At 38.6% G+C, this 12708-nt stretch overlaps 1 protein-coding gene across 5 annotated transcripts in view; it reads right to left on the bottom strand.

Moving 5' to 3' along the window:
* Positions 1-12179, bottom strand: part of gtpbp3 (GTP binding protein 3, mitochondrial) — a 76996-nt gene extending 64817 nt beyond the window's left edge. For 4 of the 5 annotated variants that reach the window (XM_061883503.1, XM_061883501.1, XM_061883502.1 and 1 more), the window contains exons 1-6: positions 11916-12179; positions 7885-8150; positions 6722-6808; positions 6132-6214; positions 4791-4910; positions 355-427 (exon numbers count right to left, since the gene is read on the bottom strand). In XM_061883503.1, the coding sequence (XP_061739487.1) occupies positions 355-427; positions 4791-4910; positions 6132-6214; positions 6722-6808; positions 7885-8150; positions 11916-11980 (694 nt within the window). In that variant the 5' untranslated portion in view covers positions 11981-12179. The remainder of the gene's footprint in view (positions 1-354; positions 428-4790; positions 4911-6131; positions 6215-6721; positions 6809-7884; positions 8151-11915) is intronic. The other variant, XM_061883504.1, reaches the window with a different exon arrangement.
* Between the last annotated feature and the right edge of the window lie 529 nt (positions 12180-12708).

Raw genomic sequence — 12708 nt, 5'->3', positions numbered from 1 at the left:
CTCATACACACGACACACAAACACACACACTTGGGAAACTCGTGCAGAGACACGGTGCTGCTGACCGTACTATTCCTGTGAGCACTGTGGCAGGTTGCCCCTTTGAAGGCAAGAGAAATGCCTCCACTGTCCCGCTGCTCTTCTCTCCACACTTCCTAAAAGGAAACTGTCTTTTGAACAGTTTGATGTCTGTGGCATCTCCCTGTGGCGCAGAAAACGCACACGATGGCCAGTTAAATGACCAAACAGGAAAGCCAGACTGACATCTCTCTCCAAGAGACCATGGACCCTCGTACCTTCCTCTGAACCTCCCCAGAGGACTGTCTTCTTTTTTTTTTTTAAACTTATACATACCTTTGTTCAAGACACCATCCTCAATGAGCTCATCCTCACTGAAGTCTATGAAGGCTTCCACATGGGCAAGACACTGTAGAGACATGGCAGGGGGCATCAGTAAGCATTTGTGGACCCCATTGACCTCAGCTTAAAAAAGTCCATGTCTCTACCAAATTCAAATTACAGCAAAGTTTATGAGTTTGAACTTAAAATATCTTGTCTTTGTAGTGCATTCAACTGAATATGAGTTGAAAATGATTAGCAAATCCTTGTATTCCGTTTATATTTACATCCAACACAATTTCCCAACTCATATGGAAACGGGGTTTGTAGTAATAAATAAGGTTAGAACATATTGGCAATGTGTTTGTGTTTAATTACAGTAAGTGTGTTAACTTTATCCTACACTTTCCTGCCACTTTATCATTTTTAAGTATTTTTTTTTTGTTGGACGAATACCATAATGATATACACAAGAGAGATCGGACTGCCATCTCCGTGTTGAGGAGGAGATCTTGACCCAAGTGCAAGAGTTCAAGTACCTTGGAGTCTTGTTCAAAAGTCAGGGAAGAGTGGACTGTGATATCGACAGACGGCTTGGTGCGCCATTCGCAATGATGCGGACCCTGTATTGATCCGTCGTGGTGAAGGAAGAGCTGAGTTGGAAGGCAAAACTCTTAGATTACCGGTTAATCCACGTTCCAATCCTCAAAAGCTTTGGGTTATGACCGAAAGGACAAGATCACGGGCACAAGCGGCCAAAATTTGTTTCCTCCGTCGAGAGATAAGGTGAGAAGCTCTTGTCATTCGGGAGGAACTCAGAGTGAAGCCGCTGCTCTTCCACATCGAGAGGGGCCAGATGAGGTGGGTTGTGTGTTTAGGGCACGAGGAAGACCCAGAACACGGTGGAAAGAGACTGTCTCCCAGCTGGCCAGAGAACGCCTCGGGATCTCCCGGGAGAAGCTGGACGAAGTGGCTCGGGAGAGGGAAGTCTGGGCTTCTCCGCTTAGGCTGCTGCGCCGCAAACCGACCTCGGATAAGCGGAAGAAGATAGAAGGATATTCCACAATAATATCGTACCGTGGCCGTAATATCGTACCGCGGCATTTGATACCATTACATCCCTATTAATAGTTGTAATTCATTACTAGAGAAAGTCATTACAAGGGAAAGTGATTAATGCATTGATTTTTTTTTTTACTTTCATTCATCTGGTGTATGCAGTTGAGAGACGTTTCATGAGAAAAGAGTGCATGAGTGTGTGCTTTTAAAAGACGTTGCCTGTTGCCAAGTAAAATTTGACATCAGCAACTGTTTTAGCTCAGCATTGGTAGTCTGCAAAGAGTTTGTTGACGGCAGCTGCTGTGGAATATTTGTACTTATAGTTAAAAAAACGATTCAACATGCGTTAATGGCCGTGTCTTTCCTTGTCCACAAACAGCTTAGTGTAGGATTATCATTGTTGATGATTGTCACTTTATTGAATGTTATTATAATGTTATTATTCCTCGCAGAGTAGTAGCAGCGCTTGTGTGTGTGCGTATGTGTGTGTGGTGGTTGCCACTTGCACTAGTAAAGAGCTTCTTCCTGAAGTGAATTTGCTGGGATTCTTAAGTTGTCTTGTACACATCTAGAGTAGCGTGCCACATTACATTAAATGTATCGGTGACGGCGTTGTAACGTACATAAATAGATTACTCGTTACTTAGTAAAGCTATTTTTATGTAACATTGTTTTTCCCAACATTGCTGATAAGAGACAGAAAAAGTTATTTTGATGTAAAATGTCAATCTCACTCTGGTGAAATAATTCACTTTACATTATTTCTTATTCTTATGTACCAATGCCACGGAGCAGATTGCGTTCAACTTTGGAGGTTACATGGTAAATAGTGTGTAGATTGTAGTGACAGACCAGTGTAATATTAAAAAAAACTCAACAGATGACAGGTAGATAATTGAGCGACGGATGAACACTTGCAAAAATTGTTCATTTATACAGCAAGAACTCAGAAGTAGAAAGCAAAAAAATTAAATAGAACATATTCCAAGGCTTTTTTGGAAGAAAAATCCAGATTAAAGAAAAACACTTCTACCATACCATAAATCAGTATCTTGATTGGCATTGTAGAACACGGACAATGGTAGTATAGCTGAAGAAAAACAGGAAGGCTCATATTCCCATACTCAAATCCATACACGTGCTAGAACGTGCCAATGGTTGAAAAAAGTTGCATTGTTTGTCGAAATAAGGTTTCAGCAAAAGCTACTACTGATGATTTATTGCAATCCCAAAAGCCTGAGACCAAAATAAACAACTCTGCTACTGAGAAAGTTGCAGAGAAACAGCTCTGGGAATTTGTTAAGGAAGAAAAACTTGTGGACCTATTAGTCGCAGCTGGTACATTATTGCACAATCACAGGAGGCCTTACCATCCATAAAGATCTTCCACATAGCACAATGTTAGGTTAATTTGAGTTTTTGCTGCACCTGGGGATAGGTTGATTGGCAACACTAAATTGGCCCTAGTGTGTGAATGTGAGTGTGAATTTTGTCTGTCTATCTGTGTTGGCCCTGCGATGAGATGGCGAATTGTCCCGGGTGTACACCGCCTTCCGCCCGATTGTAGCTGAGATTGGCACCGGCTCCTCCCGCGACCCCCAAAGGGAATAAGCGGTTGAAAATGGATGGATGGATGGATGATTTAAAAAGTAAAAAATCAAATTTTTTCCTTTTCTTTCTGCTGCGTTTTATTTTTCGCCCCCAAAATGGATACATGGATGATACAGCAGAGGATTGGGAGATTGTCATGTGGTCACATGAAACCAAAATTTAACTTTTTGGTATAAACTCAACTCGTCGTGTTTGGAGGAAGAAGAATACTGAGTTGCATCCCAAGAACACCACACCTACTGTGAAGCATGGGGTGAAAACATCATGCTTTGGGGCTGTTTTTCTGCTAAGGGGACAGGATGATTGATCCATGTTAAGGAAAGAATGAATGGGGCCATGTATCGTGAGATTTTGAGCCAAAACCTCCTTGCATCAGTGAGAGCTTTGAATGGTTGACCAAATACTTATTTTCCACCATAATTTACCAATAAATTCTTTAAAATTCTTACAATGTGAATTCCTGGATTTTTTTTTCACATTCTGTCTCTCACAGTTGAAGTGTACCATTCATCCATTTTCTACCGCTTATTCCCTTTTGAGGTCGCGGGGGGCGCTGGCGCCTATCTCAGCTACAATCGGGCGGAATGCGGGGTACACACTGGACTAGTTGCCACCTTATCGCAGGGCCAACACAGATAGACAACATTCAGACTCACATTCACACACTAGGGCCAATTTAGTGTTGCCAATCAACCTATCCCCAGGTGCATGTCTTTGGAAGTGGGAGGAAGCGGGAGTACCCGGAGGGAACTCACGCATTCACGGGGAGAACATGCAAACTCCACACAGAAAGATCCCGAGCCTGGGATTGAATCCAAGACTGCAGGACCTTCGTATTGTGAGGCAGACACACTAAACCCTCTGACACCGTGAAGCCCTGAAGTGTACCTATGATGAAAATTACAGACCTCTGTCCTCATTTTAAGAGGGAGAACTTGCACAATCGGTGGCTGACTAAATACTTTTTTGCCCCACTGTAAGTATGTCCATCAAATGGGTGACATCACAAATGATCCACTCTTGAAAAAGACAGCGCTGGGAGGCATTCAAAACTGTGTGCAATCTCACGCCCAAATGCATTAATATTTTTTTAATCATCATAATGTGAATGCATTGGCATTGTTTAACACGAGTATCTAACATTGTAACAGCATTTAAAAGTCACAAAAGAGGAACATCAACCTAGGTCCCCTTTAAACGGCAACTGCAAAGGTAATTTAACACTGCAGTTATTACTCTACTCAGCAAACTTGAAAACAGGGTAGTAACTCAATGCATTTATGCATGCTGTCATATGCAAGACCTTCTGCTGAAGATTAAACTGAGTAATAAAAGTATGATTTTTATTTGTCCTGGTATCAGGCTGACTGGTCAGAGTGTTTTATGAATTTGTATTCAGAATAGGAGAAAAAAAAATGTCAAAGGAGAATGACCACACTTATTTGAGCTCATGCGAAGTTAACAATAAGTAAAAAAAAAAATAGTGGTCACACTTTAGAAAGCTGTCTCATCGAAGTTCCTATCAGTTCTGCTGCAAGAATGATAGGATCAGAATTTGGCAAACTCAACAGACATTCAGTTGTTCACTTTAAGCCCCCTTTGGAAGCATGGGGTATTGTACTTCAAGCAGCACCGTCACTGTATCACATCATCTACGTGTATGTGAAAGATCTGCAGCAACTGTGTGGACCTAATGCCTATCATGTCAATATGGGCTAAAACATCTGATTATTGTTTACAGCTTTTTTTTCAATTCATGCCAGTGAACAAAGCCAACTTACTCTTTTCAGTTTGTGACTCCAGTCCTGATAGAGACGACCGAGATCTCCTGACATTTGCCGAAGTGCCTGTCTTCTCTGGGCCTCTGTCTCAGCGTGGATCAGATCCCCGAGCCCCTCCACCTTCAAGAAGCATTACATCTGACAGTGAACCGGTGGACAATAAAGACTTCACAAAAAAGTGCTAACTTTTGGGCTGAGAGAAAACTGCTTTGAAATTTACATAGTTATAATTTGTTTTAAATACATTAACATACTTTCAGTTACGCTCATTTATCATGAGCGTAATATGACCTGACTCAGACTAAGTCCTCTAACACAGTGGTTCTCAAATGGGGGTACGCGTACCCCTCGGGGTACTTGAAGGTATGCCAAGGGGTACGTGAGATTTTTTTTAAATATTCTAAAAATAGCAACAATTCAAAAATCCTTTATAAATATATTTATTGAATAATACTTGTTTATTTTTCAACAAGTTTTTAGTTATGTTTATATCTTTTTAGGAAAATAGTTCTAGAAAGACCACTACAAATGAGCAATATTTTGCACTGTTATACAATTTAATAAATCAGAAACTGATGACATGGTGCTGTATTTTACTTCTTTATCCCTTTTTTCCAACCAAAAATGCTTTGCTCTGATTAGGGGGTACTTGAATTAAAAAAATGTTCACTGGTGGTACATCACTGAAAAAAGGTTGAGAACCACTGCTCTAACATGTTAACATAAACGTCACTTGAATATTCTAAAAGAACCATCCGAGCAGCAAACGTATCTTAATTGGAATATGCATTGGATAATATTGCTTTTTAGCCGCTACCTGTTCGCTATCGCGCATTAACACATTACAACACACTTGGTCTGCCAAAAAAAGGACGGCATTCTCCCCATATTCAAAAGGCCTCTCGATACTATTTTCAAAAAAAGCGTCTTGCAAAAAAATCTACGAAAGCTATTCTGACACTCTAAAATCAAAAAGCACGTACTGCCCTTTTCAACGGGCACTGCTGTAGGCTGTAGGCCCTTCCTGATATAGAAGCACTGACGGGAGACTATGTTGTAATATTACAACATAAATCCATCCATTTTCTACCGGTTGTCCCTAAAAAGAAGCAATAGATGAAAGCTTGTTTGTATTTCTCAACATTTTTATTTTGCTATTTTATCTTTTTCCAATCACTTTCTTTTTTAATTGCCTCGCGGACAATTTTGCAAATTTGACCATGTCTTTATATTTTGATTAAAACGTTGATAAAAAAAATATTAAACCGTCCTATAGGTTTGTGAATGTCTTACCCAGTATATTTTTGCACAACAGTTTCCTGTTTTTTTTATTTGACCTACCTCTGTCAGGTCAAGTTTCCCTGCTTGAAAGGCTCTTCGCGTGAACTCCCCAGCCTCAGCAGGCCTCATGCCAGGCACGCTTCCTAAGAAACAAACACACACGCAGCAAAAAAAACAATGATAAAAATGGATGTACCTTATACACAAAAATCAGAGACGATCAATTGTAGGGTGAAGTCTCAGGTAGTCTTCACGTGAAACGATTCTCAAATGAGAGGTAATGTTTGAATAGTTTTTACTTTTACTTTATATTTATCATCAAGAGAGCAAAACAATTCTGGTCTTCCAAAGAAACAAAATGTCATAATCTAAATGTTTTTTGTTGAAATATAAATTGTTTCAAAGCTCTTTTCTCATAGCACCTGCGTTCTGATTGGTGAGTGTCCTTCAAATGATGCAATACTGCTCTCTACAGCACCAAAGAAGGAAATGCAATGAGGTGCTAAAACCTAAAAAGGCCCAACTGAAGCATGTTAAGTCATGCTAACCTCCATTAACAAAAGTCACATGCTGTAATATATCATGTACGGACAAATTAACAGTAAAGTTATCGCAGAGTATATTATTCTAAATGTAAATGTAAACATTACCGAGTGCCTGTAGGACAGCAGCAGTAACAGCAGGACCTCCATGGATGTGAAACTCAACACTGTCCTCTCCAGTAAAACTGTGGGGGGCTAAAATCATGAACAGAAAAGACACAACATATAACCTCTATCATGTAAATAACATACAGCAGGGCTACTCAAGTGGCGGCCCGGGGGCTAAATCAAGCCCGGGAATGACACTATATCTGCCAGAGTTCAGCTTAAAACTTTGGAGACAAACATTTTTCAACAAATTCCTAAAAATACTAGTGTGCTTCTGCCGTGTAGAGGAACTTGGACCACTGTAAACACATGTACAGATCCTTGCATTGACATTTTAACCTTGCTAGCAAACATAGAACACTGTGGTCCAATCTTGTGGTTTACATAACTGAGGTGTCCCTCAAGGCACCCCTTTAAGTCCTCTCCTTTTTGGCAGTGACACACTTTTTTGGTAATGTGATTTATGTAATTAAGATGATGCTGTCGCTTGTTTACTTCAGATGCAGCCAGTAGTCATTTGTTCAAAGTATTTAGTTATACTGGTGTTGTTCCTCAAGGTTCCATTTAAGGACCTCTCATTTTCATCATTCGGACTAATCCACTGGTCCAAGTTCCGTTCAAAATCTATGTAAGAGATTCAAAATTTTGCGGAAGATTTTACAAACACTTTTTAGAATAACTTTTAAAATCATCAAAGTGCTCCTGTAACTCTGACAAATTAAACTCCCCAGTCCTTAGCTTTCTGGAAATATGGTCCCCAAACCAATTTAGTTGTATATCCCTACCATTCAGTAATTAAAGCAGGAGAAAGTTTGATTCATAATCCTAAAATGTATCCCAAACAGTGCTGAAACAATTTACTTTCTCTCTCTTCACCCCAATATGTTGTTGATAAAATACATTTATTTTAATAAGCATCAATAATATTATGTTATGATATATAATGGTAGGGGAAACACCGTGTTCTGGTAAATTGTCTGATACTGTATACGATATTGGAAAGTGGTATAAGTTACTGATAGTTATGAATTACAAGTACTGTATAATTAGAAGATAATTGCATTAGGCTAAAATTCCCAATAATGACTTCAGTGAATTAAAAACATACCGCTTTTGATACATCATTTTGTAATCTCACGATAAAGATGTAGTATTTTAATCACCTGGGAACCAAAGGACAAGTCCACGGTCCAGCACCTCTTCAGAGTGAGGATGCTTGATGCTCCTTAATAAGGCAGTGCGTGGAACAGGCAGCCTGCGTGTCTGGCTGGCCATACATCTAAGAGCTGTGGTGGATGCAGGTCCACTGATGCGGACCACAGCGACTCCACACTTTCCATGGCCAGATGATAATGCAAAGATTGTTTCGGCATCGACCAGTGAAGTAGGGACTCCATCACACAGGTGTCTGAAGAGAGGACTCCATCTGCTGGAAGGAAGGCATAGGGAGATAATATTACATATGGTACATCAATGATGTAAAAAAAATACAGTATATAATACAAAATAACGATTCTCACGTTGTGCGATTCAGAATCGATTCTCTTTTTTTTTTAAATCGATCTATTTTTTGTTTAGTTTTAAAAAAAAAAAATGTCTATCAATCCAACAAAACAATACACAGCAATACCATAATAATGCAATCAAATTCCAAAACCAAACCTGACCCAGCAACACTCAAAACTGCAATAAACAGAACAATTGAGAGGAGACACAAACATGACACAGAGCAAACCAAAAGTAGTGAAACAAAAATGAATATTATTAACAACAGTATCAATATTAGTTATAATTTCAGCATAGCAGTGATTTAAAATCCCTCATTGACATTATCATTAGACATTTATAAAAATAAAAAAAGAACAATAATGTCACAGTGGCTTACACTTGCATCGCATCTCATAAGCTTGACAACACACAGTGTCCAATATTTTCACAAAGATAAAATAAGTCATATTTTTGGTTCATTTAATAGTTAAAACAAATTTACATTATTGCAATCAGTTGATAAAACATTGTCCTTTACAATTATAAAAGCTTTTTTTTTTTTTTTAAATCTACTACTCTGCTAGCATGTCAGCAGACTGGGGTAGATCCTGCTGAAATCCTATGTATTGAATGAATACAGAATCGTTTTGAATCGGGAAAAATATCGTTTTTGAATCGAGAATCGCGTTGAATCGAAAAAATCTATATATTATCAAATCGTGACCCCAAGAATCGATATTGAATCGAATCGTGGGACACCCAAAGATTCGCAGCCCTAATATATACATATATATATATATATATATATATACATATATATATATATATATATATATATATATATATATATATATACACATTTATATATATGTATATATATATAAATGGATGGACGGATGGATAGATATAAATATATACATATATATATAAAGTATATACACACACACATATATATATATATATATATATATACCTAGTATATTGTTGTACTTTTTTATTATAATGGGCTTTTTGCTATTCTCCAAGAGAACCCTGAACAAACATGTGCCTGAAGTTCCTCAACTACAAGTTTAAGAATAAATGGACAATAAAAAACCTTGAACATATAGGCTAACTGCAGCTCACGTGTTTGCTCTACTGAAAGTTTTAAATGCGTAAATAACATGCTGTACTTTAAATGAAAATTGTGGGTAACTTCTAAGATGTTTTACAGCACCTTCTGTAATCACACACATCGTAAACATGATCCTTGAGTTCCACCTAGTGGCTCAATAATGAATAGCAACTATGGTACGTTCAAGAACAGTCAAATAAAGCAGTATTTTTCAACCACTGTGCCGTGGCACACTAGTGTGCCATGAGATATGATCTGGTGTGCTGTGGGAGATGATCTAATTTCACCTATTAGGGGTAAAAAATGTTTTTTTGCAAACCAGTAACTGTAGTCTGCAAATGATGTGTTGTTGTTGACTGTCGGTGTTGTCTAGAATAACCGTGTAATACTCTCCCATATCAGTAGGTGGCAGCCGGTAGCTAATTGCTTTGTAGCTGTTGGAATCAGCAGGAGGCAGTGTAAAGGTAAAATAGGTATTTAATGCTTAAATGAAAAAAATTAACAAAAGGTGAGTGCCCCTACGAAAAGGCATTGAAGCATAGGGAAGGCTATGCGGAACAAAACTAAAACTGAACTACAAAGTAAACAAAACCAGAATACTGGACTACAGCAAAGACTTACTGCGGAGCAAAGACGGCGTCCACAAAGTACATCCGTAAATGACAATCAACAATGTCCCCACAAAGTAGGATAATCCATCCATTTTCTACCGGTTATTCCCTTCGGGGTCATGGGGGGCGCTGGAGCCTATCTCAGCTACAATCGGGCGGGAGGCGGTGTACACCCTGGACAAGTCGCCGCCTCATCACAGGGTAAAAACAACTGAAATATTCTTGATTGCTAAAACAAAGTAGATGCGGGAAATATCACTCAAAGGAAGACATGAAACTGCTACAGGAAAATGCCCAAAAATAGGAGCGCAAGACAAGAACAAACACAACACACAGGAAAACAGCAAACAAAGTCCAAATACGTCAGAGTGTGATGTGACAGGTGGTGAGAGTACACCTACTTTGAGACAAGAGCTATAGTTATGCATGCTTGGTTATGCTTTAAAGTCATATCCAACAATTGCGACGACGACTTTTTACTGTCAACTGAGTTTCGTTTTTTAGTGATTTCTGCTGGTGGTGTGCCTCCGGATTTTTCCAACGCAAAAAATGTGCCCTGGCTCAAAAAAGGTTGAAAAACACTGGAATAATGTTCCAAATTTTAACACTCAATAGATGTATGGGCCAAAACATTGTCAAAGAAATAAACATATTAATATGAGAGCATGTCGGCGTTGATGCTACTGCCACCAGAAATGAGAGGGGAAAGGGGAAGTAACTGGCAATAGCTGGTAGTTATTACACAATCATTTCAAAATTACGTATTTCTATATGCTAAAGATATACCTTAGAGCAGGTGTCACCAACACGGTGCCCGCGGGCACCAGGTCGCCCGTAAGTACCAGATGAGTAGCCCGCTGGCCTTTTCTAAAAATAGCTCAAATAGCCGCACTTACTCTGCTGCCTCTATTTTTTTTTTACTAGCAAGCTGGTCTCGCTTTGCTTGACACTTTTAATTCTAAGAGAGACAAAACTCAAATAGAATTTGAAAATCCAAGAAAATATTTTAAAGACTTGGTTTTCACTTGTTTAAATAAATTCATTTATTGTTTTACTTTGCTTCTTATAACTTTCAGAAAGACAATTTTAGAGAAAAAAATACAACCTTAAAAATGATTTTAGGATTTTTAAACACATATACCTCCTTACCTTTTAAAATTCTTCCTCTTCTTTCCTGACAATTTAAATCAATGTTCAAGTATTTTTTTTATTGTAAAGAATAATAAATACATTTTAATTTAATTCTTCATTTTAGCTTCTGTTTGTGAAATATTTCTTCAAACTTATGATTAAAATTCAAAAAAAATATTCTGGCAAATCTAGAAGATCTGTAGAATCAAATTTAAAATCTGATGTCAAAGTCTTTTGAATTTCTTATAACATTTTTGTTCTGAGAAATCTAGAAGAAATAATGATTTATTTTTGTTAGAAATATAGCTTGGTCTAATTTGTTATATATTCTAACAAAGTGCGGATTGGATTTTAACCTATTTAAAACATGTCATCAAAATTCTAAAATTAATCTTAATCAGGAAAAATTACTAATGATGTTCCATAAAAAAATGTTTTTAATTTTTTCCAAATGATGCGAATTACCTAGTTTTTGTCTTCATTTTTTTCGGTTGAATTTTGAATATTAAAGAGTCGGAATTGAAGATAAACTACCGGTATGCTTCAAAATTAGGTCAAATTGGTCAGGATGCCACCCGACCGCCTCCCTAGGGAGGTGTTTAGGGCACGTCCAACCGGTAGGAGGCCACGGGGAAGACCCAGGACACGTTGGGAAGACTACGTCTCCCGGCTGGCCTGGGAACGCCTCAGGATCCCCCGGGAAGAGCTAGACGCCGTGGCTGGGGAGAGGGAAGTCTGGGCTTCCCTGCTTAGGCTGCTGCCCCCGCGACCCGACCTCGGATAAGCAGAAGATGATGGATGGATGGATATATGCTAAAGTGGTGTGTTAGTATATATATCAAGTACAAACCTTGTATTAAGCGTGTTGAATGTAGCTCTCCATAGTCCATGACGTATGACTGGTAGTAGCAGCATCTTGTTTTATCAAATAAACAGTACAAAATAATTAATTTACTTTTTCTTTCCTATGACATACTGACGTCGTCAAACTCGGACGTCACATGCAAGTAAACGTGACGGGGATACAGCCATTAATCTATTGATTGTACATCTAGGGCTGTGGAGGGCAAACACAGGCAAGCACATGTTACTCGTGACGCCGTCGTTGTTTGCATTTCGCCACGAAGAGAAGAGAAGTGCTGCTTCCTTGTCATTTGTGATTGGTTCATTTTCACCAACACTGGTACTCGTGAAGTCTCATTCGTTCAATTACCCGTCAGTCTAAATAGGTCCCGCCTACTGTGTGCCTTTTAAATCATTCCGTGCGCCCTTGCGTTCCTCGTTACCAAGTATTTAAAAATGTACAATTGTGTACAGCAAAAATATTACATTATTTTTTCTTGAGTTAGTTAATATTGTTTGTACTGGCGTGTTTCTGATGGTTTACGAGACAAACTCAATATATTGGATAACAATTACCATTAATCATTGCAAGAAGGCTACAGTAATTGGGAATTAGTATTGTGGTCTGCAGTCAATATTCATTATCTATCCGTTATCTCAGTGGTTCTCAACCTTTTTTCTGTGATGTACCCCCTGTGAACATTTTTTTTAATTCAAGTACCCCCTAATCCAGTGGTTCTTAACCTTTTTGGAGGTTCCGAACCCCACCAGTTTCATACGCGCATTCACCGAACCCGTTT

Source organism: Nerophis ophidion, linkage group LG22 (assembly GCF_033978795.1).
Source record: "Nerophis ophidion isolate RoL-2023_Sa linkage group LG22, RoL_Noph_v1.0, whole genome shotgun sequence".
NCBI classification, from domain to species: Eukaryota; Metazoa; Chordata; class Actinopteri; order Syngnathiformes; family Syngnathidae; genus Nerophis; species Nerophis ophidion.
This window is presented reverse-complemented; position numbering and strand designations above follow the sequence as displayed.